We start from the raw sequence: 26,331 nt of genomic DNA on the forward strand, positions 1-26,331 counted from the left end.
GGGGGGTGTCCCGGGCCGCTGGGCCCGCCCAGGTAACCCCATCCTCGGCCCGCCCCCGGCCCGCCCCCCCGGCCGCCCGCCTCCCTCCGCCGCCGTCGCCGCATCCCGGCTCTGGGGCGGCGCTGACAGTCTGGTCCGCGCCGGGCAGCGGGCGCAGCAGCGGGCAGGGCTGCCGGCAGGCACGGAGGCAGAGCCCCGCCGCGCGCGCGCCCCGGCCCGCGCCCGGCGCCGCGCCCCAGCCCGCCCGCGGGGCGCCCACCTGCCGCCCCGACGGGAGGCCCCCAGCGGCCGCAGCCGCTGCCCGGGGCCGGGCGCCCGCGGCGGCACCATGAGTCCCCGCTCGTGCCTGCGTTCGCTGCGCCTCCTGGTCTTCGCCGTCTTCTCGGCCGCCGCGAGCAACTGGCTGTAAGTCGGGCCGGGACCCGGCTGGGCCGGGCGGGGGCCGGGCGGGGCGGGGCGGCGCAGGCCCCGGGGGCAGCGGTCGGTGCCAGGCAGCGCGGGGCAGCGGGCGCGGGGGCGCCCGGCAGGTGTCTCGGCCGCGGGACGCGAGGCTCGTTCGCCCTCTGCACTGCCCCCGACACCGCCCGGGCCTCCCTCCGGACACCCCTCTGCCCGCGTTCCAGCCCAGAGGCTGCAAGGGTGGCGGCGGCTTCCGCACCCCTAGGCGGCCTCGGGAGCCCGAGAGCGCAAGGGGTGCGAGAGCGAGACCGCGGCCGGCGTGGGGTGCCGGGCGCGGGGCGCAGGCCAGGCGGGGCTGACAGGTCGTCGAGGAAGCCCATTACGGGGAAGAACCCTGACTCCTAATAACAGGTTAATCCCCAGAAGTACAGGGGCTAGTTCCCCGCGCCGACCTGCCCCGCGCGGCGCTGCGGGCTGGGCTGGAGGCGTGCAGAGACCTGTTTCTGCTTGGGGGGCGGGAGCCGGGAGAGAAGGAGGGAAGGGACGGGACGCCCGGCATCCGAGAGACCGCAGCCGACGCTGGACGGCCTTGGTTCTCCCTGGGGCAGGAAGAAACTCCGTCCAGACCTTAAAGAGCACGGCAGCCCTCCACCTCCCTCAGTCTCACCTAAGGAGGGAGGGGTAGTGACCGCTGATGACCTGTCTGTTTCTCCTTGACTGGGCCTGGCTCAGGGGACTCCCTGGGAAGATTGGCTCGGGGGGTGGGGGTATTCTAAAGGATGAGCTTCCATGAGTGGGTGAACAGGGAAGCAGGAGGACCCTGGACCCCTTCTTCATCTCCCTCAGTGACCATTCCCCCAGTCCCAGGCTTAACCCTGGTCCCAATTCCTTCTGCCCAGAGCTCTGCCCCCATCGGCTGTGGGCAGCCAGTGGGGAGCCAAGCTCCAATATTGATCTGAAAAGCATGAGGTGGGAAGGGGGATCGCCAACAGCGTAGCTGGGGTTTCCATGGAGACAGCAGGAGAGGAAAAAAAATTCTCTCTGCATCAAGACCAAAGAACAAATATCTCCCATGAAATTGCCCCGAGTGTCCAATGGCTGTTGCTATGAGGTCATTGCAGCCTCCAGGGCCCCGCAGGCTGGAAGGAGTGTGTTCGTTGGGGTCAGAGCCACCCAGGGCTTGGGGGACGGAGGTGATGTGGAATTCTCCCAGCTGTTCTGAGAGCAAGAGTGAGCGACTCCAAGGCAGGCTGAAGTGGCTGCTGCGGAGCTTTTGTTTTTCTTGGAGACTGAATTCGATTAACACTTCAGGGGCAGTGGCAAAGTGTACAGAAACCAGGGCACCACCACCTCCCTCCCACTACCCCCAGTAGGCCATCCCCCTGAGAGGGGCCTGGGTCGCAGAGCCGAGGAGGGGAGCTGATTTGGACTTGGGGAAGCCTGGGGTCCCTGGAGTTGACTCTGGAAAGCATGGGTTCAGAGCCGGGGTCTCCAAAGGGAGCATGAGCGAGAACTGGGTGTGACCAGCCCAGGGCTGAAGGCTGCTCAAAGGCAGAGGAGGAAGCAGCAGTTCAAGGGTCTGACCCGGGCCGTCGGGAAAGAGCACGACATCCACAGTGCAAAGTCCTTCAAGAGCATCTAGCGTTTTGGCTCATTTTACAGATGAGGAAACTGAGGCCCCGGGAGGGGAAGCTACATGCTCAAACTCAGAGCTGAGAACTGAACCCAGGTGCTCTGACTCCCAGCCAGTGACACACGCCCTTCCCTGAAGCCGTCCCAAGGTTGAGCCAGTGTGGCCCAGGTGGTGTCACCACCCACCCTCAGCCACATCCCAGCCCGAAATCCCAGCCAGGGAGGCAGCCCCAGCTTTGGGTCACGCAAACCATGGGGAATTCCAGCAGCTCAGTTCTCGTGCTGCGCTGTGGCGGGGGGGGGGGGGGGCGGGGTGAGGAGGGGCAGCCTTCTCGAGAGAAGAGAGGTTGGCAAACCTGTTCTCTGCAGCCGTGATGGTTCAGGTTGCCACGAAGCAGGTCTCCGGATGACCCAGCTCACTCCTGCTCCACCCTGGGCTTCGAGCCAAGGGTCTCTCTGCTCAGCCCAAGGCAGGAAGAACAAGGGGCTTCCCAGGACGCTGCCAAACCAGACAGGCTATGATGGAGAAGAGATCTCTGGGCACATTCCAAGACAGGGTCCATCCCCAGGCCAGGGACTAGTCCAGCTCTGGGGGAAATAGATGTCACAGCCTGGTCTCCAAGAGGAAGACAAGATAAAAGCAGATCACGAATGAACCATGAACCACGAACACGCTGTTGCTGTCAGAGGAGAGAGTTGAGTGTGAGCTGGAGCGGTCATGGAGGGGACTTGGCCTGGAGGTTGTAGAATCATGACAATAATGATGATAGCCGCTCCCCCTGTACTAGCTAAATCCTGACAACATCTGAATCCCATTTTACATATGAGAAAATTGGGGATCACAGAGGTAATTGCCCCAAGTCACCTAGCTAGTAAATGACAGAGGCATCTGACCCAAAAGCTACCTCTAGAAGGAAAAGCTTCTGGCGGGCAGATGTCCATCCGGGCATGGTAGCTGGCACTGTGTCTTTTCAAGTGTGGGCCACGCTGGAGGTCTGGCCCCAAGAGGATGGCTGGCAGCGCTCTCAGAGGGGCAGGGCCTGGGTGTCCACTCCCCTTGCAATACCTGCAGTCAGGCTTCCGTCCAGGGTCGGCTGGCTGGCCGGCTGCAAGAGCCAGTGCTATCTGTTGTCTCCGAAGGGCGGGTGGCCTGGAGGGGAGGCCAGGTGTCCCGCTGCGTGCAGCTGTTGGGCAGGATGGAGCTTGGAGATGGGAGGGCTGTGCAGCCTGAGGCCTGGGCAAGCCCAGAGAAGCTGGAAGCTGTTGATTAGACTTGTGTCTGGCACCAGGAGTGAGTCGACAGCTTGTAGCAGCTCCCACCGAGGGAGGGCTGGAGGGATAAAAACAGTCCCTCGGTGAAAGGCCCGGACTCTGCCGCAGACCTGGGCTCATAAATGTCTCTGAATGTTCCCCCCGGCACTGGGGCTATGCTGGAAGTCGGGAGACCAGGGTTCCAGTCCCAGCTTGGTCCCCAGTGCTGGGCGGCCTTGGATGGGCCTCTTTTTCCCTCTGGGCCACAATCCTCAGCAGATTCTTCTGAACCCCAGATGGAAGTACTGGAAGAGTTAGAGAATAGATAAACTAAAGTTTCATCATTGTGGGTTTCCTGAAGAAAGGCAGTGATGCGCTATGCTGGGGCCCCAGCGGAGGCCCAGTAGGCGAGGGCAGGGGGCCTGTGCTCCACTCAAAGGTAGTCCAGCAGAGTGGCTAGGACAGATGGTCTGCCACTGACAAGAGTAGTGACCTTGGACATGTTACTCAACCTCTCTGAGCCTCGGGTTCCTCATCTGTAAAACGGTACCCATGCTTGGGGGTGATGAGGCCAGAGAGAGCCCGTGCATGTGGCATGCTGAGAACAGTGCCAGGCACAGCGATAGAAACTGCAGCCATGGCTGCTGCAGGATGTGGAGGGCAGCTGTCACTGAACTGGGGGAGCTGTGCCCCTGGTTACAGAGATGATGGAGGGAACGGGCCTTCAGGCTGCTGCCCCCAAGCGCCATCTACCCAAAACTGTGTTGTCCAGACCCTGTGATCTTACACAGGTCACACAGGGAGGATCCTAGGCTGCTGTCTCCCTGCTCTTCAGCCAGGGCCCCTGCAAGAGCCTCACAGAGCCAGGGAGACCAGCCGGGCTCCCGGGCAAATCCTGCCAGCCAGAGGAGTTGCTGCTGGGAGTGCCCTTCGGTGCCCCTGGGGGAGGCATCTCCCTGCGCACTGGATCTGACTCCCCGCAGGTGTGCACCTCCGTCTCCGGGCCAAGCTCCCACGTGCCTGCTCACGCAGCAGAGGTGTGTAACTGCCCTGCCCGTGAGCAGAGTGAGGCCTGGCACTCTGGGTGCAACTTGCTGGACCAGGTGTGGGCAGAGCCAGCCAAGATGTGCAGAGCCAGCCCCACAGGTAAAGGTGTGGTCCGTCTCCCCCAAGAAGTGTCAGCCTAGTCTCCAGCTATAAAGGATCCCTCGCTCCCTTCTAAACAGCAAAAACCCACCCCCTTGGATCACCTCCCATGGCTCTGGGCATTGAATCGTAATCACTACACACGCACAGCTCTTTACAGTCTACACCAGGATTTCTCAGATCCACCATTGATATTGGGGCCTGTCCTGTGCACCGTAGGAAGTTTAGCAGCATCCCTGGCCTCTCTACCCGCTAGACACCAGTAGCACCCGCCCAACTAGGTGACCACCAAACATGTCCCCAGACATTGCCAAATGTCCCCCGGCTGAGAATCGGTGGCTGACAAAGCATTTTCACAGCCATTTCCCTGTAAGAACCACATAACCTCTCCCCCTCCCCCTTAGAGGAGGGAGTCTGTATTGTCTTCAGCCCCACTTCAGAGGCCCAGAGGTGCAGTGACTTCCCCAAGGACATTCTGCACGTCAGAAGCAGGACTTGAACTTGCTCTCACATGTCCAGATCTCATGGTTTTTATCCCCTGCCTATAGAACTGTCTCATATTGTATATAACCATAGTCTAATAATGTGGCTCCTTCTACAAGGTTAGAAACCTCTGGAGGCCGAGGCTGTGGCATCAGCACTGCTCAGCAGCCTCAGTGCCTGGCATATGTCTGGCATGTAGTAGGGGCTCAGTCAACATTTGATAAACAAACAAAGGACAGGCCTGTTCGCTCCAGAGGGTTGTAAGTTGCTGTCACATCGTGCCCCACTTTCAAAGACCTCGAGTGGGAGGGAGGCTCTGCTCTACTGCCTTGAGCCTCAGGTGATGCTAAGATGTGCCAAAGTGGGTGTCAGGACGTGTGGCTGTCACCTGGCAGATGCGCTGCCTTGGCCCGCAGCTCCCGGCCAGGCCACCCGCTCAGAGCCAGGCTAAGCGCTCGCTCCCCTCACCCTCCTCCCAGGGCCCCGGGACCAGGCTCTGCCCGAGGGGTTTGCTCAGGCAGCAGTCACGACCCAGCTGTCTGCTATGGCTTGACTTTCTTCCCTCAACCCTGGATTAGCAATTGAGCAACTCAGCATCTGACAAGACAGTGCTCCCCAAACCTGTTGAAACTCGCCCAACTCGGGCCCTATGGGTGCATTTGGAAAGCTGAGCAATTGTACCACGGCTCCTCCCCTTGTTCCTCCCTCTGGGAAGAAGGGCTTGGCCTGAGCCAACTGGGCACGGAGTTGGCCAGGGAGCCGCTGATGGGGGTGGGGGTTGCGTCACAGCTGCCCCCACCCCAGTCACCCCCCCGCTCCAAACGAGCTTGCAAGAGCTGCTCGGCAAACTCAGCTGGGAGGCGAAGCTGCGACCCCATGGTTGCTGTCCAGATTTCTACAGGAGTTGCCAGGTTTTATCTCTGAGTCCTGAACTGTGTCTTCTGTGATTCGGCCAAACCCGAGAGAAGGCACGCTCCCTGCCGTGACCCCCCCCAGCTCCCCCTTCCCTGCTCCAAACCCCTCTCCACCTCCCCCATCTCCTGGCAAACTTGAAACCAAACTCTGTTTTAAAAGTTCCCTGGCCAAGTCAGAACCCCCGCTGCAGAGGGGACCTGGTCTGAGAAGAGAGGCTGGGCGGGGAGGGTGGAAAGAGGGAGGGATGTGTCCTGGGAGGGAAGGAACCCCCTGACAGCTCGCAGTTCACGGGGGAACTTTGGAGCGGCCCATTGGAAGCAGCATGAAATTGCTGATGAACCTAGAGGGGCCTCTTCCCTGCTGTGACCCTGGAGGGTGCTTTCAGACCCTGTTTCTCACTCTGTTCACACACAAGTCATATCATCGCAGGGTTGGGTCCCAGGAACTCTTTGCCAAGGACTGGAGACAGCAGGGTATTCCTCTTGAGTCAGTGATGCCAAGCTGTCCTGGCGCCCCAGGCATAGAGGGCGGAATCACAGCCATCAGAGTCAGAGGGGTTCTCAGAAGTGATCAGCTTAGCCCCCTCCCAGGACACAGAGCCTCCAAGCAGGACAGTGAGTGCCTGGTAAGCCCTATTCAGTCATGTCAAGCACTTACTTGTCCAGACCTACGCTCCATCAGGCACTGTGCTAGGCACTTGGGGTCACAGAGCATATGAGTGGTAGAGCTGGAACTCTACCCCAGGTCTCCTGACTGTCTTCCCAGAACTTTCCCTGCAGCAGGTGAAAGCAGAGCTGCAGCCCATACACCTAGCCAGTCATCTCTGCTGGAGGTGATGAGAAACAAGGGAGGAACCAAGGTTTTCCCATCTGCCCTGTTGGGGTGGGCGTGCGGGCTCGGCCACAGGCTCTCCCAGGACTGGGCCGTTAGAAGAGGTGCACCAAGGCCAAGGAACTCGCTAGAAACCTGAAGCCACCAGAGAATGAGCCTCGCTCCAGGAAGCCAGCGCCGGCCCTGGACAGCTCGCGCAGCTTCCCCATCCCTCCCTGGTCCTCAACCCCAGGGCTCCCTCGGCCGAGCTAGGGAGGACAGTTCAATGGTTCCATGGCTCCAAGGGCAAGAAAGGCACCCTGAGGACGAGGGTTGGATGGGTCTTTGCAAGGGAGAAGCTCTCTGCTGGTAAATTAGGGGGGCAAGGCAAGGTGAGGAAGTGCCTTACATTTGACACCCACTCACCCCACAAGCACACCTGCCCCAGAGAGAGAAGAAAAATTCTCACCTCTGGCACAGCTCTGGAACCATCCAAGTTCAGGTCTGAGTGGCTACTTCCTGGCCCTGAGTCAGCCACCAGCACCCCTGGGAACAAATACTGTGAGAGGGGAAATGGGGGGGCTCCCAAATAAGAGGTGGGGGACAGGAAAGACATACAGGGAGCTGAAAATAATGGAAACTGGGATGTCAAGAGACGGAAAATACGGGCGCCGAGGCTTCTGCGGATGGGGAGTAAAGGGAGCTAGGGATCCCAGGAGACAGGTAGAGGGCGAATTAGCACCCTAAGGTACAGGAGTGGGGCCTTGGGCTCCAGAGGAGGCTGTCATTTCCCCCCAGCTGGGGAAATGCACTGGGGACAAGGAGAACGTGACCTGGGCATTGAGAACTCTAGAGTTATGCTACACCTGGGAAGAAGGTGGCGTGGACGCAGCACCCGCCACCCCACCACCACTGGGAATATCTCCAAGGCCAGCCCCTCCTCACTGGCTGCCCCTCCAGGGGGTTCAGGCCAGTGACAGCAACTCCTTCCATGGCCTGAGTAGCTGCAGAGACCACCGGCCCAGATGCTGTCCAGGCAGCCACATAACCCCTGAGACATTGCCCTCCCCAGCACCCCTCACTCCTGAAAGCAGCCCTGAAAGATGCCTTCACCATAGTTCAGAAGAGACATGGGGCTCTAGAAAGACTCATCAATCAAAGAAGAAGACCACCTTCCTCAAATCATTGTCCACTGATGCCAAACTCTCATGCCCTCGATGCCCTGGGCCATCTCTGGAGCCTGAGCAGCCAGCCCAGGCTTAGGAGCCAGTATGACCTGTTTTCAAATCCTGACCACCACTGACACGGCCTTGAACACATGGCTTTCTGAACCTCAGTTTCCTCATCTGTAAAATGGAGGGGATGGGGCTTCCTTGGTGGCACAGTCGTTAAGAATCCGCCTGCCAATGCAGGGGACGTGGGTTCGAGCCCTGGTCTGGGAAGATCCCACCTGCCGCGGAGCAACTAAGCCCGTGCGCCACAACTACTGAGCCTGCGCTCTAGAGCCCGTGAGCCACAACTACTGAAGCCCGCATGCCTGGAGCTTGTGCTCCACAACAAGGGAAGCCACCACAGTGAGAAGACCGCGTACCACAACAAAGAGTAGCCCCTGCTCACCGCAACTAGAGAAGGCCTGTGCGCAGCAACAAAGACCCAACACAGCCAAAAATAAATAAGTAAAATAAATAAATTTATTTTTTTTTAAATGGAGGGAATGATACCCACCTGGACAACCCTGCATGGATATATGGATATATATCCATATAAGGATATAGTAAAGGACGTGGCTGTTGTTTGAAGAGCACAAGTGACAAGGGACATGAGGTCCCTTTCTTCTAGTCATCTAGTCCCATGAACGGTTTCCAAGTCCCCTGGGCACATCTGAGCTAGTCCTAGATCCCCACTGTCCCTGCCCTCCTCACCCCAGTGTCCCCAGCTCCTAATCTCCTAACAGGACCATCCCTCCCCCCCATCCCATCCCTCATACTCCCAGTCCTTGGAGGATCCATCTGATGGGCCAGAATCGCTGGAAACACGTTCTCTAACTCTGCATACTCTGTCCGGAGACTATCAAGAATCTACAGTTGGGGGGGACTTCCCTGGTTGTCCAGTGGTTAAGAGTCCTCACTCCCACTGCAGGGGGCACGGGTTTGATCCCTGGTCAGGGAACTAGGATCCCGAATGCTGCGTGGCCAAAAAAAAAAGAAAATCGACAGTTGGGATCGAGGCTGAAGTGATCCACTGTGCCCATGGGCGTGTGCCCCGCCCTCTGGAGTGCTCAGCTGAAAAACAGGCTGGGAACCCAGGTGGAAGAGAGCTGATGGGACCAAGCCAAAGAAGACAAATAATTAGAACTGTCTGGGGTCCAGAAGAGGGTCCAGCTTAATGGACTATGACGAGGCTTTGAGAGGGCAGTGATGATGATGATGATGACAGTGATGATAAACATCTTAATGATGATTATGTAATACTGTTGCCAACAGGGGAAGAGTGCCTACTATTGTGACTATTTAATTCACTTAAGCCTCCTGAGATCAGAACTATTCTTCTCCCCATTCTAGAGGTGAAGACACTGAGGCTCAAAGATGTTCCCTCTCTTGCCTCAGTAACACAGAGATGGGACGCTGACCCAGACTGTCCATCTCTCCTGCACAGTGCACCACGCTGCCTGCCACGCGAAGGGATAAGAGTCTCCGGGACCGGGACACTGTAGGGAAGAGGACAGCAGGAGACTAAGACCACGGGTACAGAAACCCTCAAAGGTCTGAGGACAACTGGAGGTGTGGAAGGCTCCTAGGGAACGAGGCGCTCCCCACCTGCCAGGAGCACACAGTCCCGGATGGGTCTGGGTCCCTCTCACCCTCACCCGGCCACGCCTCCCCAGGCCACGCCTCCCCAGGCGGCTCTCGGCTCATCAGGGGCTCATTTCCTTCCGGCTCCTCCTCCTGCCGCTTGGCCTCCTTACCCCCTGGTGTCGCCGGCAGGCACGACCGCTCCTGAGGAGGCTCTAAATGTGGCCCGGCCGGGTGGGGAAGCCAGAGGGAGGGGGTAGAGAGGCCTGGACTGGCGTCCCAGCCCCCACCTGGAGACCATGGGGCCAGGACCCACGACGCTGATCTGCTTGGCCTCCCAAACGCTCCAGCTATTTCCCGTCCCCTGTCCTCTTGACGCGCAGAGCGAGGGCTGGGCAGGAGTCGCGAAGAGGTGCGGATTTTCCTCTAGGAATTTGTATATTTTTTTAAAAAAGCAAGCAAACCTGGAAAAGCTTGGGACAAGCCCAGCTAATTTTAGTTTCTAATGAAAACAGCAGGTGGCCGAGAGGATCTGATCTCCCTGGCAGGGCCAGGGCCCTCCAGCCTCGCAGGCTGCAGGCACGGGCCAGGCGTGGGGAGGGCCTCCTGGGAGGAGCCTGAAGGACCGGAGCCCCCGCTGGAGAAGACGGGGCACGAGCTGCCTGGCAGCGAGGCGGCCCGGGGTTGGGGGCGGGGGGGTAACCTGATCGATGGCACGGCTGTGGCTGGAGTCCTGCGTGGCCGGGGCAGCGGGTAGCAAATGGCTAAGCCTGTGCTCAGCAGTGGCAAGAAGAAGCCTACATTGGGGTGATGCAACCAGAATGAGAGAAGAAGCAGGGATGGCCGAGGACCTCCACAGGCCCACCCAGCCCAACGCAGTCAGCGCCCCCACCCCCACCCCCACCCCCGCACACTCCCAGGCTCTTGGTCTCCTCCAGGAATGGCTTGTGCAGTTGACATTTGAGCCGGCCCAGCTCCAGGTCAGTAAGTGGCACGCGTGTCTCTGGAGGAAAGGTTGAGCCACCTGAGGGTGCAGAGAGGGGATTCCTGAGGCCCCTGGAACCAGCTGGGCCTTGCCCCTAAGGGTCTCCAAGTCGTCAGCAGAGCAAAAAGCCACAGAGCCTCCACTTTCTCCCCTCACCGCCCCGCCCCCAACCCTGAGCACTCTGCCAGGAGGGGAGCAGAGGGGACCTAGTCAGGACAGAGTCATCCATTTATGCTGCAAGCATGTATTGAGCACCTTCTAGGTGCCACTCCCTGTGCTAGGCATCGAGGAGGCCACAGACCGGACATGACACCGAGGGTGGTGTTAGCCCCCCGCAGCTGTCAAACAAGGCAGATCCACAACCAGCGTACAGGGGAAAGAGAGGTCCCAGTGTGAGCTGGGTTTGCATTCCAGCTTTGCCACTCACTAGCTGTGTGACTCTGGGGAGTCACTCCACCTCTCTGGGCCTCAGTTTGCTCATCTGTAAAATGAGGCCAGGCACCCTAACCAGATACCAGAACAAGCAAGCAGTGTGGGCAAGGGTGTCTGATGCCTGGGGTCCTAACTCTCCCCACTCCATTCCCAGTTCCATTTCCAGTTCTGATACCCAGCCCTTCCCAGGCAAGACCCTGGGATCTGAGAGAACCAGGGTGAGTTGGGGCCATGCCTCCTGTGGCACGGAAGGGGACAGCTGTGGAGCCAGATGAAGGCAGGGGCTGGGGGTGGTGGGCATTGGTGCCAACCTTGGGGGCAGGGACACTCCTCAGCGGAAGAGGGTTCTCAGCCTCTTCCTGGAAGCTGTCCCAGTGACTCACACCCATGGAGGCCAGCAGCTCACCCCTAAATCCCTATTACTGTTATTTCAGCCCGTGTCCCTCGTTGAGTCCCGAGCTTACGGGAGGCGGGGGTGGGTGGCCCCTCAGGTCCATCTCACGCCTCTTCAATGGCAGAGGCTCCGTCTGTCCGCCTGGCATGGGGCCAGGGGGACTTTGAGGCTTGAACCCATCCCCCGTCCCAGCGGACTCTGACACAGACCCATTCATTTATGGTGCCGTGAGGAGACAGGCTCCCAGTGAGGCGGGGACTTGCCCAAGGTCCCACAGTGGGTTGGTGGCTCAGCCAGGCCTCCCCAGCTTGTTCCTCCTGCCCAGAGAACCCCTGCTTTGAACACAGAAGCCAGGGCCCCAGCACAGCCCCACCTGGCCCCTTGGCAGGACACAGAGGGAGCAGAGGCTGAGATGGGGACAGGCCAGCTCTGTGCCCCCATGTCACAGAGGGAACAGGGGGCCCCACCTTCTCCTAGAGCCCAACCCTGGCATCTGAGCAGGAAAGGCTCCAGCTTTAGGCCCAGTTGCTAGTCCCCTCACCCGTGGCTTCCCAAACGTGTACCTGGCCCACGGCCAGTAGCCGGGCTCTTGGTGCCCCCTGCAGGCCAAGAGCGCCAGGTGGGACTAGCTCCGTAGCTGGTAGAGGTAGGGGATGCACCTAGGTAGGGCAGAGGAGCTGTCAGCCCCCTCCCCTTGCAGATGCACCCTCCCCAGACCCCCAGCCAGCTTCCCACCCTTGTCTCCCTTCTGAGAAGCTCAGGCTTCTGCCCAGGCCTCTTCGGGACACTACCAGCCTCTGTGCATCCTCTGGGCAGGACCTGGTAGAGGAGGCTGTGAGGCTCCCGGGAGGCAAGGAATTCAGGAAAAGTGAGGGGAGGTGGGACTGCCTCAGCCCAAGACCACCCACCTCCCACCAGCCCGAGCTGCCAGGGAAGGGTGAGATCCTCACAGCTACGGTGCACCCAAGATGCGCCGGCCGAGAGCCAGATGCACCAGCCACGTCAAATCACGTTAATTTCTCACAGCAGCCTGTGGGATCGCCAGAGCAAGAAAGCCAGACGCAGAGAGGCCCCACAGCTTTGAGGAGGAGAGAGGGTCCCAGAATCAGATTCCTTGGGACTTAGAAAGAAACATCCCCAGTGGTTACTCACAGACTTCCCCTAAAGTGCCCTCCAGGCCACTGCCAGCCTGGCTTCACAGCTGCTGCTGGGAACGTGTGAAAAGCCCAGATGCCCACCAAGCCCTGCCTGGAGCGGGGCCCAGATACCTGCACTTTCGGCAAACCCCACAAATGTTTCAATGCGCAGCCAGATATGAGAACCATCGCTCTGGTCCAGCCCACGTGCCTGACAAACAGAATCCAGCTGCTGATTGTACCCCCCCGGGGGTGCAGAGCTCAGCAACCCGCAGGCGGCCCACCAACTGCACCTTGGCCCACATCCTTAGGTCAAACGAACCCAGCTCTCAGCAGCCTCTGCCCACGGGTGACATTCAAGTCCTTGAGCCACATAAAAGAATATTGTCTCTACCAAAGGTTTTGAAGTCGGGCAAAACCAGGTTCAAGTCCTGGCTCTGCCTTTACTAGCTGTCTGACCTTGCACACAAAGCAACGTACTTAACTTGTCTGTGCCTCTGTTTCCTCCTCTATGATTGGGGGTTCATTGGCTTGCTGGGAGGATTAAATGCAATCATGTAAGTAAAGTCTTAGGCTTTACTGATTAAGGGCCGTACAAGTTAGCTATTCTTATTGTCATTGTCTTAAAAATCTCCCATATCTTACTAGGCTTTCTGCGTGCTTTTCTGTCTGGGTACCATGCATTTATTCATTCCTTCACTAAGTAAACAGATGTCGAGCGATTTCCTACCCCATTGCCTGAGGCCCCACGTAAGACCATCTTTCACATACAGGATCCCTTTAGCGCCTGACAACAGTTCCCTGACTTGGCCACAATCGGTGGTCTCCCCCTCATTACAGGTGGAAAAACTGAGTCCCAGAGAGCAGTGGCCTTTGTCCTTCTTCGGACAAGAAATCTATGCAGCTTCCCTGGTAGAGATGCACTGGCGTCTTCACCTCTAGCACCCAGAGAGCCATTGCCCCCCCCCCCCATCAAGCAGACCTGGGCTGCTGGGCTGGTTCACTGTGGTCCCTGGGGCAGTGGGACACTTGCTCCGCTTTTGTTCAGAGCCCCTGATCTGTGGGGCTGAGGCTGAGGGTAGAGCCAGGGTCTGAGTCTCCTGCTGGTAGGTGGTGGGAAGGCCCCTTTCCTCCTCTGAGCTTACCTGTAAAGTAAGGAGTCTGGACCAGACCACCTGTCAGGGAACATTCCTTAAGGCTGTGATTCCGTGCACCCTGCTGCTCCTCCCAGAATCTGGAAGGCAGCTCCAGGCAGCCCTGCCTGCCCTGGGAGGTGGCAGGTGCATCTCCCACTGAAGAGCGGGGAAAGGGAGGCAGGGGAAGGAGAGGAGGCCTTCCAGAGTCACTACTCAGCTCTCCTTCCACCATTAGGCTGCTACTTGTGTGCCTACTATGTGCACTGGGCCCTGGCCAGGGATGCTGGGATGGGGTGAGGGGACAGGTTGAGGGGCAGTGGTTGGAACACAAGCCTCAGGGTCATCCAGACCCGGGCTCCAATCCAGGTCTGCCCCTACAAGTTGGGTGACCTTGATGGTCATCTCACTGCTCTGAAACATGCCTGGCACTTAGTAGGTGTTCTGTTAATGCATACCCTTCCCTCGAGAGAAAAACCAGTTTCTTCCTCACAGGGTCTTTCCCTAGCTCTGCTCCCACCCCGGTGAGTATTTTTGTGTCTTACTCCTGGCCCCCTTGCCTCCTGGCCCAGCTTGCGAAGTGGCCGTCACTAGGGACTTCCCTGGTGGTCTAGTGGTTAAGACGCCATGCTTCCAATGCAGGGGGCGCGGGTTCGAACCCTGATCGGGGAACTAAGATCCCGCATGCCACGCAGCACGGCCAAAAACAAAAAAACAAAGTGGCCTTCATTAGACAGGGCAGAGCCTTCCAGGGCCCTCATGGAGGGGGTCGGCAGGGGAAAGGCCCATGGGGTTTGGAGGGGTTTGAAGCTTGGCTCTGACACTTGCTACCTGGGTCATCTTGGGCATGGTAACCTCGGGCATGGTAACCTCTTAGCCTTTATTTTGGAATCCATAAGATGGTCGTAATAATTGTCACCTCATAGATTTGGGGTGAGCTGGCAACAGGAAGAAGGGCCTGCCGCCGAGCACAGCACATGGTAGGTGTCCAACAACAGTAGTGCTGTCTGTACTCTGCTGAAAGAGATGCAGTAAAGCCCCTTCCCACGTATGCCTGGCCCCAGAGCGCCTCGACACAAGCTCTCTCATCTGGATTGTATATCCTCACTATAACCCTGTGTGGCGGGGCAAGCATTGGTGCCCCGTTCTCTGGCTAGAAGGACTCCAGGGGCGGAGGGGAGAGCACGGCACACTGTTTTCAAAGCCCCCTCCCCCAGCACTATCCCCAGCCCCCCAGCCCTCACTGCCCTTATTGTCCTAAGTGCTACAGTAGTGACGCTGGTCTCTGCCTGGTGGCCCTGGGATATGGCTGGCAGTGAGGATCATGACCTTGTAGCCAGAGGTGGGCTTAGGTCACTGGGGTCTCTGCCTTGGGAGGGAAAGAGACACACCAGGGCAGACAGTGGCTCCAGCCTCCCATCTAGAGGGCATTTCGACACGAAGGGCTCAGAGCCCATGGGCGAGGTCTAGGGTAATATCGGGGCACAGATGCCAGTGCAGGGGCCACCCAGGCAGGGAGGGATCCCACGGGGGTCTGTCAGCCGCCCTCCCAGTGCTCTCCCTGCTTTGGCTAACTTGAGATGGAGGCCTTGTGCAAGACAGCACTTCCCCCCTTCTGGCCCCGGGAACCAGGCAGGATGGCTGTCACTGGATCCAGAGAGAAGCCAACCTCCAGGACCCATCCCTGGTACGAACTGGCTCCCAGAGACTTGGGCAGGGCGTGGTCTCAGACGGGGCGTGGAAGGAGGAGGGAAGGGGCTCAGCCTCACGTCCCATCCCCATCCCCAACCCCCCTCTCCCCAGGTACCTGGCCAAGCTGTCATCAGTGGGGAGCATCTCAGAGGAGGAGACGTGCGAGAAGCTCAAGGGCCTGATCCAGAGGCAGGTGCAGATGTGCAAGCGGAACCTGGAGGTGATGGACTCGGTGCGCCGCGGCGCCCAGCTCGCCATTGAGGAGTGCCAGTACCAGTTCCGGAACCGGCGCTGGAACTGCTCCACGCTCGACTCGCTGCCTGTTTTCGGCAAGGTGGTGACGCAAGGTGAGGGAGGGGCTCGCGGAGGTGCTGGGGACCCCGGAAGGGGCCACTGTTTCCTGGGGTGGGGAATCATGTGCTCACGAGTGGCCTGACGGGGCCATCACTCATCACAGGATGCAGATGGAGGCATGGGAGCGGGCGGGACCCAGCGGGCGGCGGTCCCCTGCGGGAGGGCCGACGGAGGAGGATGCCGTTCTCTGGCTGTGCAGCACAATACGGTGTGCCGTGTTTTCAGTCCTGGAGCCACCATTCCTGTTTTAGAGTCAGAAACTGAGGCTCAGGCAGGGGAAAAGACGGAGTTGCCCGGGGCTCCTCAGAGGGTGAACAGCAGAAAAGAATTCAGACCTGGGCTTCCAGCCCCCCAGCCCTGTGCTATTTTTACCTCAGCACTGGTCTCACCTATGCAAGCGCATCTCGTTCGTCCGTACCTTTGACGAACCCTGTTGAGCCTCACTTGCCCAGCCCTGAGACCCCGGGAAGAGCAGCACCCAGATCCTGTCCTCCTGGGCTCACAGTTGAGGCAACAGTGACACTTCAGTAGGGGCAGTGGCTCTCACACCTGTAGCACCAGCTAGGGACCAGACACTGGTTAAGTGCTTTAAGTGATAGTAACTCATCTGGCCCTTGGAGATGGGCTTCCGTATTGCAAATGACGAAACTGAGGCACACAGAGGTTAGGTAACTCGCCCAAGGTCACAGAACCAAAAGGTGGCCAAGCCAGGACTTGAGCCCGTGCAGTCCAGCTCCAGGGTCTTGCTCTTACCCAGGATGAGAGGGGACACAGGAGCCTCGGGAGCACAAGGGTGGACCTCTGCCCCAGCCAGGGCGGGTGCTCAGGGAAAGCTTTCCCGAGGAGTGGGTCCTCGGCTGACACCAGCAATATGAGAAGGCATCAAGCCAGAGGAAGATGGGCCAGGGCACAGAGAACGTTCCATGCAACTGGAAGTCTCCTCAAGAGGTCACCGGGTCAAGCCGCTGCCCTCGAGGGAGCGCTCTAAACCAGCTGCCTCTTTTACTACTTCCTGAGTGTGAAACTGACACTAGTCCACAGACCCCTTGACTTGCTCAGGCAGCAGAAAAGCGTTCCTGGGCCAACCTTTGTCTTGGCACCTGTGGTCCTGGACAGCGAGGGCTGCTGGGCTTGTGGCAAAACCATTTGGATGTTGTTGGAAACCAACTGGGATAGAAATTTGGAAGCCATTCTCCTGGGAGTTGGCAGGGGCCAAAAAGGCACGATTATGCTTGGCATGACTGAACATTGCTGCTTCGGAGAAGAAGCAAAGGCCCAGTGAGTGGCCTGGGAGCAGAGGCCCTCCCGGGACCACGGTGCCCCTGCCGAGGACCCAGGGCTGTCTGTCTGATGAGGCCCAGACACTAGGCTCAAACAGCAGACCCTGGGCACAGGAAGCCCCTGGCACACAGTAGGTGTTCCGTGTTTTAGGTGGACTGATGAATAGACCGGCAGGGTTACATGTGCCCGGCCCTGCATACCCCCGTGCCTTTGCACATGCCATTTCGCCACCCCCAAACACCCAACCCTCTTTCTCCACCAGCTCAGCAGCTCCCTCCTCCAGTCTGCCCAGCTCCTGCAAGCAGGTGGTTGCTTTTTCCACTGGGCTCCAAAGCTCTTGGTTCATGCTGGGGTTTTTCCCCCTTTTTTTGGTAATTGTTTTGATATAGTTTCAAACTTACAGAAAAGTTGCAAAAATAGTACAAGGAATTCCCATATACTCTTTTTTAAAAAATCTCTATGTGATGGGTTTATTCAGTCAGCTACTTTCATTTTCTTCTTTTTAAAATGAGGTATAATTGACATATTGTATTAGTTTCAGGTGTACAATATAACGATTCAGTAAGTCTAGTTAACATCCATCACCACACAGTTGCAAACATTTTTTTTCTTGTGGTGAGAACTTTCAAGATCTACTTTCTTAGCAACTTTCAAATATGCAATACAGTATTATTAACTGCGGTCACTACGCTGTACATCACCTCCTCATGATGTATTTATTTTATAACTGGAAGTTGGTACTTGGTGACCCCTTCACCCATTTTGCCCAGCCCCCATCCCTGCTTCTGCCTCTGGCACCACCAGTTTGTTCTCTGAATATATGAGTTCAGTTTTTCCTGTGAAGAATTGCCGTATACTCTTTACCTAGATTCACCAGCTGTTTACATTTTAACCCATTTGACTTACCAATTTCTCTCTCTCCTTTCTCTCTCACTCTCTCTCTCCCTTAATACACACACGTGTACACACACACTTCTGTCTAAACCATTTGTGTCCACGTGGCTTTCATTACACCTTTCACACTGAACTGTGATGCCTGTCTCCCCCACCCCACTCTCCCATCCCTAAACCTTGAACTCTTCCAAGGCAAGGGTAATGTCTCATTTACCAGTTTCCCAGCGTGTGGCAGAGCCTGGCATGGAGGAGACAGTCAAGGGATGTCATCCAGTGGCAGAGAGCAAGTCGGGGCAAGGACTCAAGGGGCAGAAGAGGGGAGGCATGGGTCAGTGCGGCCTGATGCAGGTGAGGGACCCCGTCAAGAAGTGCTTTCCTCACCTGTGTTTGCACCAGGAACCAGGGAGGGGGCCAGCCCCGGCTCATCAAGTTCAGGGAGATGCTGAGAATCCTACCAGGCTTGGCTGGAACCTGCTGTGGACTAAAGTCCAAGCGACTTGGTCAAGCGTCCAGTCTCCTCGGGGCTGAGTCAGGGCATGCACTCGCCAAGCCAGCCACATGCGAGGCAAGGGCAGTCGTGTCTGGAGGAGTCTGAACTCTTCCCATTCGTCCATCCCCTCACTTTTGCATTTTCTGTTTTCTTCCCTAGTAAAATTCCTCCTGGAAAAGTCTCAATTTATCTCCACTGAACAAGAGACGGGACTTGTCCCTCCCGAGGCCACAGTACTGCTCTTGGGGGGTCCAGGGTTGATGAGGCCATGCAGGGAGCACGGGCAGCATGACCTTGGGGGAGGGACCTCACTCCTCCGAGCCTCGGTCTCCTCACCTGTCAGTAGGACCTGCACGTGTGCTTACCTCATAGGGGCATCACCATTTAGGGTGGACCTTGACCCCAGAAAAGCCACCCGTGCTCACCAGCTGCTGTGATTTGGGGCAGCAGCCGGCTGGGCAGGCCCTTCTCACAGCCCCCAGGTTTAGGGGTTGGGGGGCTAGGCCAGTGCCCGCATTCATGGGCTGCCTGGCTGGGGTCCTGACCTCAGACCTGGAAAGGTAATAGCTCACAGATCCCTCCAGGAGCCAGGCCATACTTGGAGGAGAAAAGGAGCCCCATTTGTCGAGGGCCTCCTTGGTGCCGCCTTGCATCTGACCACCCTCACAAGTCGGAGTGTGTAGTATTGTTCCCACATTACAGCTGAGATAGGAGGCCCGGCAGAGGGTGTGATGCACCTAGATCCGGGGCCTGACGGCTCTTGGCATGAGTTCCCGGGCAAGGTCCATCCCCTGTCCTAGCCTCAGCGTCCTCCTCCCTGGATGGGGGGTGGTGGGGCAACCCCAGGCCCCAGCTCCTGGACTTCCCATCAGGGTTCAAAGATGATGTCTCCAAAGGCCTGCCTGACTCCCAGGGCACCTGGGGGTGGGAGCAGCTCTCTTACGGCCAGCACTGCCCGAGGCCGTACAGCTTCAACCCGCACCCCCTCCCCTCCCAGGCAGTGGAGACCCCCTGCTCCTGGCCTACAGAGGCAAGACTGACGGTGACATAATGGTGACTGGTGAGGACATGTGTAAGTCAGGGCCAAACTGTGCTCTAGGCTGAGAATCTGCCAGAAATTTGGTGAAGGGGGCTTCGGGGGCAGCCAGGAATGGGGCAGCCAGTGGTTCTTGGCCGAGCAGGCGTGCAGGGCCAGACGTGGGATGATGGCCTCTGTGCCGTTTGGTCACTGCTTAATCCCTGTGCCTGGGGCAGCACCTGCACGAGGTAGGTAACTGATAAGTATTCGTGGAATGAACGACGAGGGTTTGAGGGTGGGAGGGAGAGGCCAGGGAGTCTGGCGGAAGTTCAGTGTGGCCGTGAGCAGGATGTGCTGGGGTCTCGGGGTGGGCCGGCCCGAGCAGCACGGGGAGAGGCGCGGAAGGCAGTGCAGACGCCTCTGCGCCTGCTTCCCTCCATCTGTAGACAACGCTGAGCCTTCCCCTGCCTTCTCACACCTTGCTCTGCGAGCTTGATCGTGTCCCTGTCCCGAGAGGGGACCCCTCTGGGCTCTGACTGCCATGTCGGGAGGCGATGTGGTGCACTGGTCGTAGCCGAGTGAGGATTCAGCCCCGGCAGTGTTTGCAGTCCCCGCGTGTCTAACCTCAGGGCACCTGACTGACGGGAACTTCAGGCTGGATCTAAGAAGCAGATGCTTTTCAGTCCTGGGCTGTGACTCCCTAACACCCGTGCTCTCACCTTTGTCTTCAATGTTGGCATCACTTTGGACCCAATGAGGGTGACAACATGCCTTTCTTCTGGGGACCTCGCGGGCCAGCTTTTGGTGCCATCCGATACATCACAGGAGGTCTGGGGAGGGGTTACCCCAGAGACACTTTGCACTGGGGGTTCCTTGAGGACAGACTCACCTCCATCTCCCTCATGCTGGCATAGGGCCTGGCTCACAGCAGGTGGCTAATAAACGTCTGGTGAGGGAGGAGGTGTCTCTGCGCTAAGGAAGCTTTTAGCCCAATGGCAAATATGTGGACAAGTGGCCCTCAGGGGGTAAGTGCCCTACCGGTATTTGTTAGCGAATGAATAAAATGGCATTAATCACCCAACAATAACATTCACAGTAGCTACTATGTCTCAAGCTCCTACTCCAGGCCAGGGGCTAAGCACTTCCCATGTTTTACATCATTAGATTTCCATACCCACCTGAAGAGGCCAGAACTATTGTCAGCCCCATTCTATGGACATAACAACTGAAATCACACACTTAGGAAGTGGCAGAACCAGGACTAGATCTCAGGCCTGCCAGGCTGAGCATCCACTCTCCTCCCGATACCCACCTCTGTCTCCAGGGAGCTGGGAAAGGCCTGTTCTTGCCAGCTCTGTACTGGGCTCGAGGGGGGCAGAGGAGGTGGTGAGGGACAGCGTGGCCCCTGGAGCTTCCAGTCTGGCTGCAGACAAGCACACAAGACACTTAGAAGATGAAACAGTCTGAGTCCAACTCTGACTGCGCAGGGAGGGCAAGCCAGGCCAGCCAGAGCACCTGGGCTCCCAGGAATCCATGATGGTAGGAGGGATGCGCAGAAGTACCAGGGCCTGGCCTGCTGGGCCAGCGTTACTTTCCCCCTGTTAGAACCGGGAAAGGTCACTACACTAGTAAAGAGTCTTAACACGGCTTTGTCCAGCTCCAAAGCCTTTACTCTTTCCCCTGCCCTATATTGTCTCTTAAATCCAAAGAGGCTTCCTGGAGGTGGTTTCAAGAAAAGGTGAGCCTTTGCAGACAAGAGAGCAAAGGAAATTGGAAAGGCAGGCTGGGGGGGCAGGGATGGGGAGATGACAAGGGCAGTGCCTTTCTCAGAGGGCCGTGCCTCTCCTGCCCCACCTCCGGAGGACTCCCGCTGGGTCTGCTTTGGAAACATGTAAGTTATGCTCGGAATGACACTGCCATCAGGACACCTGCCTGATGCCCCGGGGATCCCCACGCCCGTGGCTTCCTTTCTAGCCCAACTCAGCCTCATCTCTTTCTCCTCCAAACACTCCTTCCTGCTCAAATGTCCTTCCATCCAGCATCTGGGGAGACAGCGCATGTGATGTGCTCAGAAGAGCACTGGCCTCGAGTGAGGCAGGCCGCGGTTCCAATTCCCTCTTGGCCACCGACTGGCTGAGGGACCCCAGACAAGCCCCTGAGCCTCACTTTTTCCTCCACAGAGCAGAGCTGGAGAGAGCTGGTTGCTCAGGTCGCCATGAGCTCATGGAAAGGCCCTGGTACATCGCAGGCTCTCAGAAAGGGTAGTTATCACTGTCCCCAGGACAACTCTGAATTCCCGGCCCCAGGCAGCCTTAGCACCTTGGAAAAGATGGCAGTGACGTGGGACCTAGAGGACGCTCAGGATTTAGACCAATGGAGCCAGGGAAGAAGAAAGAGCAGGAAGAAAGGAGTTGGGTGTGGAATGGGGCAAATGGCATTATGGAAAAGGCAGAAGGCTGTAGGGCAGCTGCTAGCACCTTCGAGAGCTCTGCCTTTCCCTCGCCCGGCTCTGCTGTCCCAGGAGGACAAAGTCCTCCCCCTGCAGCTGGAACAGGCAAACCCCCAGACCAGGGAGCAGTTATCGACCAGGTCGCTGGGGAACTCCCCTCTGCCACCCTCACAGCCACACCACAATCCTTTTTCTGTGTCTCAGCGGTCTCTGCCAGGCGCCCCACTGGTGAGCAAGGCTCCAGCCGGGCAGAGGGGATGAGCCAGGAGGGGCCACAGCCCTGGAGTCAAGGGATCGTGACCCAGGGCCAGTCATAAAAGGCTGGAGGAAACGCTGCCATCGGCTCTCGGGACACAGTGGCTCAGCCACATTCTTCAGGCCTTCTGGGGCCTCCTGTGCTGAGCACAGGCCCACTGCTCACCATCCCCCTGTGAAGAACACACAAAAGGAACTGGACATGTCCCACAGCTCGTGGCTTCACACATGGAGGTGGGAAGAGATGGGCTGTATATTCCTGGGGGCTCCAGGCTCTGGGCTCCAGGCGGCAGGATCATGTCAAGGTTGAAACTCTGGAGCTAGGCTGCCTGAGTCCGAATTCTGGCTCCACCACTTCCTGGCTGGGTGTCCTTGGACAGGTGTTCACGGCTCAGTGCCTCAGTTTCCTTATCTGTAAAATGGGGAGTAAAAGTGTCTACTTCGCAGGGGTGTTGTGAAGAGTATATAAATTACGTCAAGTGCTCAGACAGTGCCCAGCACAGAGTGAGCTCTCTCTAAGCTTTAGCTCATCTTATTATCTTCCTTCCAGAACCTCTTCCTTCAAGCCCAAGTGGAGAGAACTATAGCGCCCTTGCTCCCGAGGCCAGGACAAGGGGGCCTGTAGTCCTGGCAGATGGGTGTTGGTTGGGGATGAGGCAGGGGTCTCCCTGAGCCACCTCACAGGGAGCCCTGCACCCAAGGCTACTAGCGCTCAGGGGAGGAGGTGGGCCGAGAGCTTGGGGCAGGCCAGGGGCTGCCTGAGGGCCCAGAGCAGCAGAGGAGAAAGGAACATGCCAGGCCAGGAGCTGGGGCCACCCTGCCAGTCCCATCCACCCTACTATCTCCTGCTTTCCCTTCCCCCTTGGTCTTTGGGGCAAAGATTTGTGCTGGTTCAGGCCTGGAAATACCAGAAATACCAGAAACTAAAGTCGTCTCTCTTTGGGCGGCCACAGCGCAAAACCAACCAACATGATCCTGCTATTAACCTCGATTAACTTGGAGAGGATTCCATCTCAGGCTGTCGAGGCCCCCGTGGCTCCAGCCAGGCCCCCTCATGCCGGCCCAGAGCGTCCAGGCCAGGGCAGAGGGTGGGCCGTAGAAAGTGGGTGGCGAGCAGTATCCCCAGCTCAAGGGCCGAACCGAGAACAGGGCGTCCTGGGCCATGGGGGCCTGAGCTGCCCCCAACCCCAGCGCTCGGCCTCCACTGCCTGTCCACAGACACGGGCACAGAGGAGGTGATTGTTTCTGTCTGACCACGGCGACTGCTCCCCAGGGCAGCCGAGAGCACCGGCCTGGGTGTCACAGAGGTAATTGCCAACCACGAGGCCAAAGCCTCCCCCCTTTGCTCCTGTGGACACAGACACTCCAGCAAGAGACAGAAGGACAGTCACGGGCACACAGAGGCCCTCACAGGGCCCAGAGAGGAGCAGGGCCCGTCTGGTCACACACCCAGCCAGCCGTGTGCACACGCACCACACACACACACACACACGCAACACACACAAAGACACTCCCTCCCACCACCCACACCCCCAGAAAGGGTCTACATAGCAGCTACACCCCCTGAGGCACAGTTCCTAGGAGGATAAAAACACCCATTCAGGCAAGAGACAGGGCAGCCACCAACACAGAACCACCAAGAAGTCATGGGGCGGAAGGGAAAGACAGGCAGCAGAGGCAGACAGCCCAGAGTTTGAGTCCTGGTTCTATCACTTGCTGACTGGACGACTGCGACCCACTTCCCCTCCCCAAACCCGCACTGTGCCATCTGTGAACTGGGCACAGATAAAGCTTCCGATGGTAGAGGGCATCCCCTCTTCAGCAGTGATCCTGGTAAGCGGTGGGGCCATTGTCATTACGGTTTACTCTTAGAGGTATAAGGAAGCAAGGTGGTCTCAGAAATGGGCCCAGCCTCAGCAGGAAGGGCTGGGGCAGGTTCCTCGGGCGGGGGACCCCATCAGAGCCTAGAGGGGCCAGCTGGGGAACAGGCACAAAAAGAGCTGGGTTGACAGGCCAGCCTGCTACTTCTGTAGCCTTGGTAAGTTAATTCACCTCTCCCATGCCTGTCTTGTCTCTCATAAAATGACGTTAACATCACTAACCTCCCGGAGAGGTTGTGAGAACAGTAACTGACGGTGCTCAGAGCACTGAAGCTGGACCATCTGGCTGCTCAACCACATGCTGTGTGGCCTGGGACAAGTTGGCTAATCCCTCTGAAAGCGGGGATAATAATTATACTCACCTGACGGGTGCGGGGAGGATGAATGACCAGCACACGTGAAGGCCGCAGGGCAGTGTCCAGCGTGTGTAAGTATGTTGGCCATGGGTGGGTAAGAATAAGCAGCAGCTCGGCGTGACTCCTGCCCCACGGGAGTCAGCCTGCCTTGCTCTCTCCCTGGGCCTCCGTCGTTCAGGAGCCCCATCTACGCCTCTCCTCTAAAAAGGAGGGTGCCGGGAGGAGCACTGGGACCCAGCCCTGCCCTCCCTCTGCCTCCCTCCCACAGGGACTCGGGAGGCGGCCTTCGTGTACGCCATCTCTTCGGCAGGTGTGGCCTTTGCGGTGACGCGGGCGTGCAGCAGTGGGGAGCTGGAAAAGTGCGGCTGTGACCGGACGGTACACGGGGTCAGCCCACAGGGTAAGTGCGGGCGGTGGGGAGGGCATGCGGGGCAGGGGCAGGGGCAGGGGCCGGGGCCCAGGCCCTCACTCACCCGCGGACCCCGCATGCCCACCCCACGCAGGCTTCCAGTGGTCGGGATGCTCGGACAACATCGCCTACGGCGTGGCCTTCTCACAGTCATTTGTGGACGTGCGGGAGAGGAGCAAGGGGGCCTCGTCCAGCCGGGCCCTCATGAACCTCCACAACAACGAGGCCGGCAGGAAGGTAGTGCGCGCGGCCCCAGCACCCTCACGGCCGGCCGGGAAAGGGCGGGCTCGGCAATGTCCCCAGACGCTCTCCCCCGCCCACCTGCCCCTCAGAAAACACTTGTTGGGCTCTGGCCGGCACCAGGCACCTCCTATGGGGCGGGGGGCACGGGGAGGGAGCGGACAGGTAAGCGGGCGTCACAGAACAGTGTGAGCGGCCCCCAGTGTAGCACACACGTCCCCCAACACGCCCCCGCCCACACATATATGTGCACACAGGTGTGTCTCCATCCCTCTTTGTCACGCACACACCCCCCAATAAGTAGCAGGGTTAGGATTTCTCCATGTCACTGCGAAGACCGTGTGCTTAACTACAATACCATCTGCTATCTCAGTACCTACTCTTCAAGGTTCCTGTGCAGGTTCAATGCAGCCATCTTCTTCCCCAACACGTCACTTTTCACTGTTTCGTATGACACTGCCCTTTAACATGTCTCTCCTCCATCAACTCCGAGTGCCCCAAGGGCAAGGACAGTATCTTTGTTCCCAACACAGCTTACCAGGCCACCGTGGCATACAGCAGGAGCTTAATACAGAGGAAGCATGACCGTACATCCTTCTCCGATTCTGCGCCATGCCCCCGTCCCTGCCCCCGCTCATCCGCCCCCCAGCCGCCCCTCCCCGGCCTCCCCTGACATCTCCTGATGGCCCCTCTCCCCTCCCCGCCCCCCGCAGGCTATCCTGACTCACATGCGGGTGGAGTGCAAGTGCCACGGGGTGTCGGGCTCCTGCGAGGTAAAGACGTGCTGGCGAGCCGTGCCGCCCTTCCGCCAGGTGGGCCACGCGCTGAAGGAGAAGTTTGACGGCGCCACGGAGGTGGAGCCACGCCGTGTGGGCTCCTCCAGGGCGCTGGTGCCGCGCAATGCGCAGTTCAAGCCGCACACAGATGAGGACCTGGTGTACTTGGAGCCCAGCCCGGACTTCTGCGAGCAGGACATGCGCAGCGGCGTGCTGGGCACGAGGGGCCGCACGTGCAACAAGACGTCCAAGGCCATCGACGGCTGCGAGCTGCTGTGCTGCGGCCGCGGCTTCCACACAGCACAGGTAGAGCTGGCCGAGCGCTGCAGCTGCAAATTCCACTGGTGCTGCTTCGTCAAGTGCCGGCAGTGCCAGCGGCTCGTGGAGCTGCACACGTGCCGGTGACCGCCGCCCAGCCCTGTGCCCAGCAACCACCTAGTGGCCCAGGGAAGGCCGATAATTTAAACAGTCCCGCACCACCCACCCCAAAAGATACTGGTTGTATTTTTTGCTTTGGTTTGGTTTTTGGGTCCTCATGTTATTTATTGCTGGAACCAGGCAGGCGACCCCAAGGGCACCAACTGGGGCCTCCCTGAAGCCTGGGCCTTTGTGGCTGCCACTGACCAAAGGGACTTTGCTCATGCCTCTGGCTGCCCACATGTGGCCACTGCTGACCACTCACTTGTTATCTGTACGTTTTTCCACTTGCAGACTTAAGGTGGGTAACGA

At 58.5% G+C, this 26,331-nt stretch overlaps 1 protein-coding gene across 1 annotated transcript; it reads left to right on the forward strand.

Moving 5' to 3' along the window:
* Positions 1 to 326: 326 nt before the first annotated feature.
* Positions 327 to 26,007, forward strand: WNT4 (Wnt family member 4; the record flags this gene model as incomplete). The annotated part of the gene is made up of 5 exons (XM_082856697.1): positions 327 to 405; positions 15,312 to 15,547; positions 24,446 to 24,577; positions 24,681 to 24,823; positions 25,540 to 26,007. The coding sequence occupies exons 1-5, from the start codon at positions 329 to 331 to the stop codon at positions 26,005 to 26,007; spliced, it is 1,056 nt and encodes a 351-aa protein (XP_082712823.1). The 5' UTR covers positions 327 to 328.
* Positions 26,008 to 26,331: the final 324 nt, after the last annotated feature.

The sequence above is a fragment of the Leucopleurus acutus genome, assembly GCF_964270905.1.
Source record: "Leucopleurus acutus genome assembly, chromosome: 2".
Taxonomy (NCBI): Eukaryota; Metazoa; Chordata; class Mammalia; order Artiodactyla; family Delphinidae; genus Leucopleurus; species Leucopleurus acutus.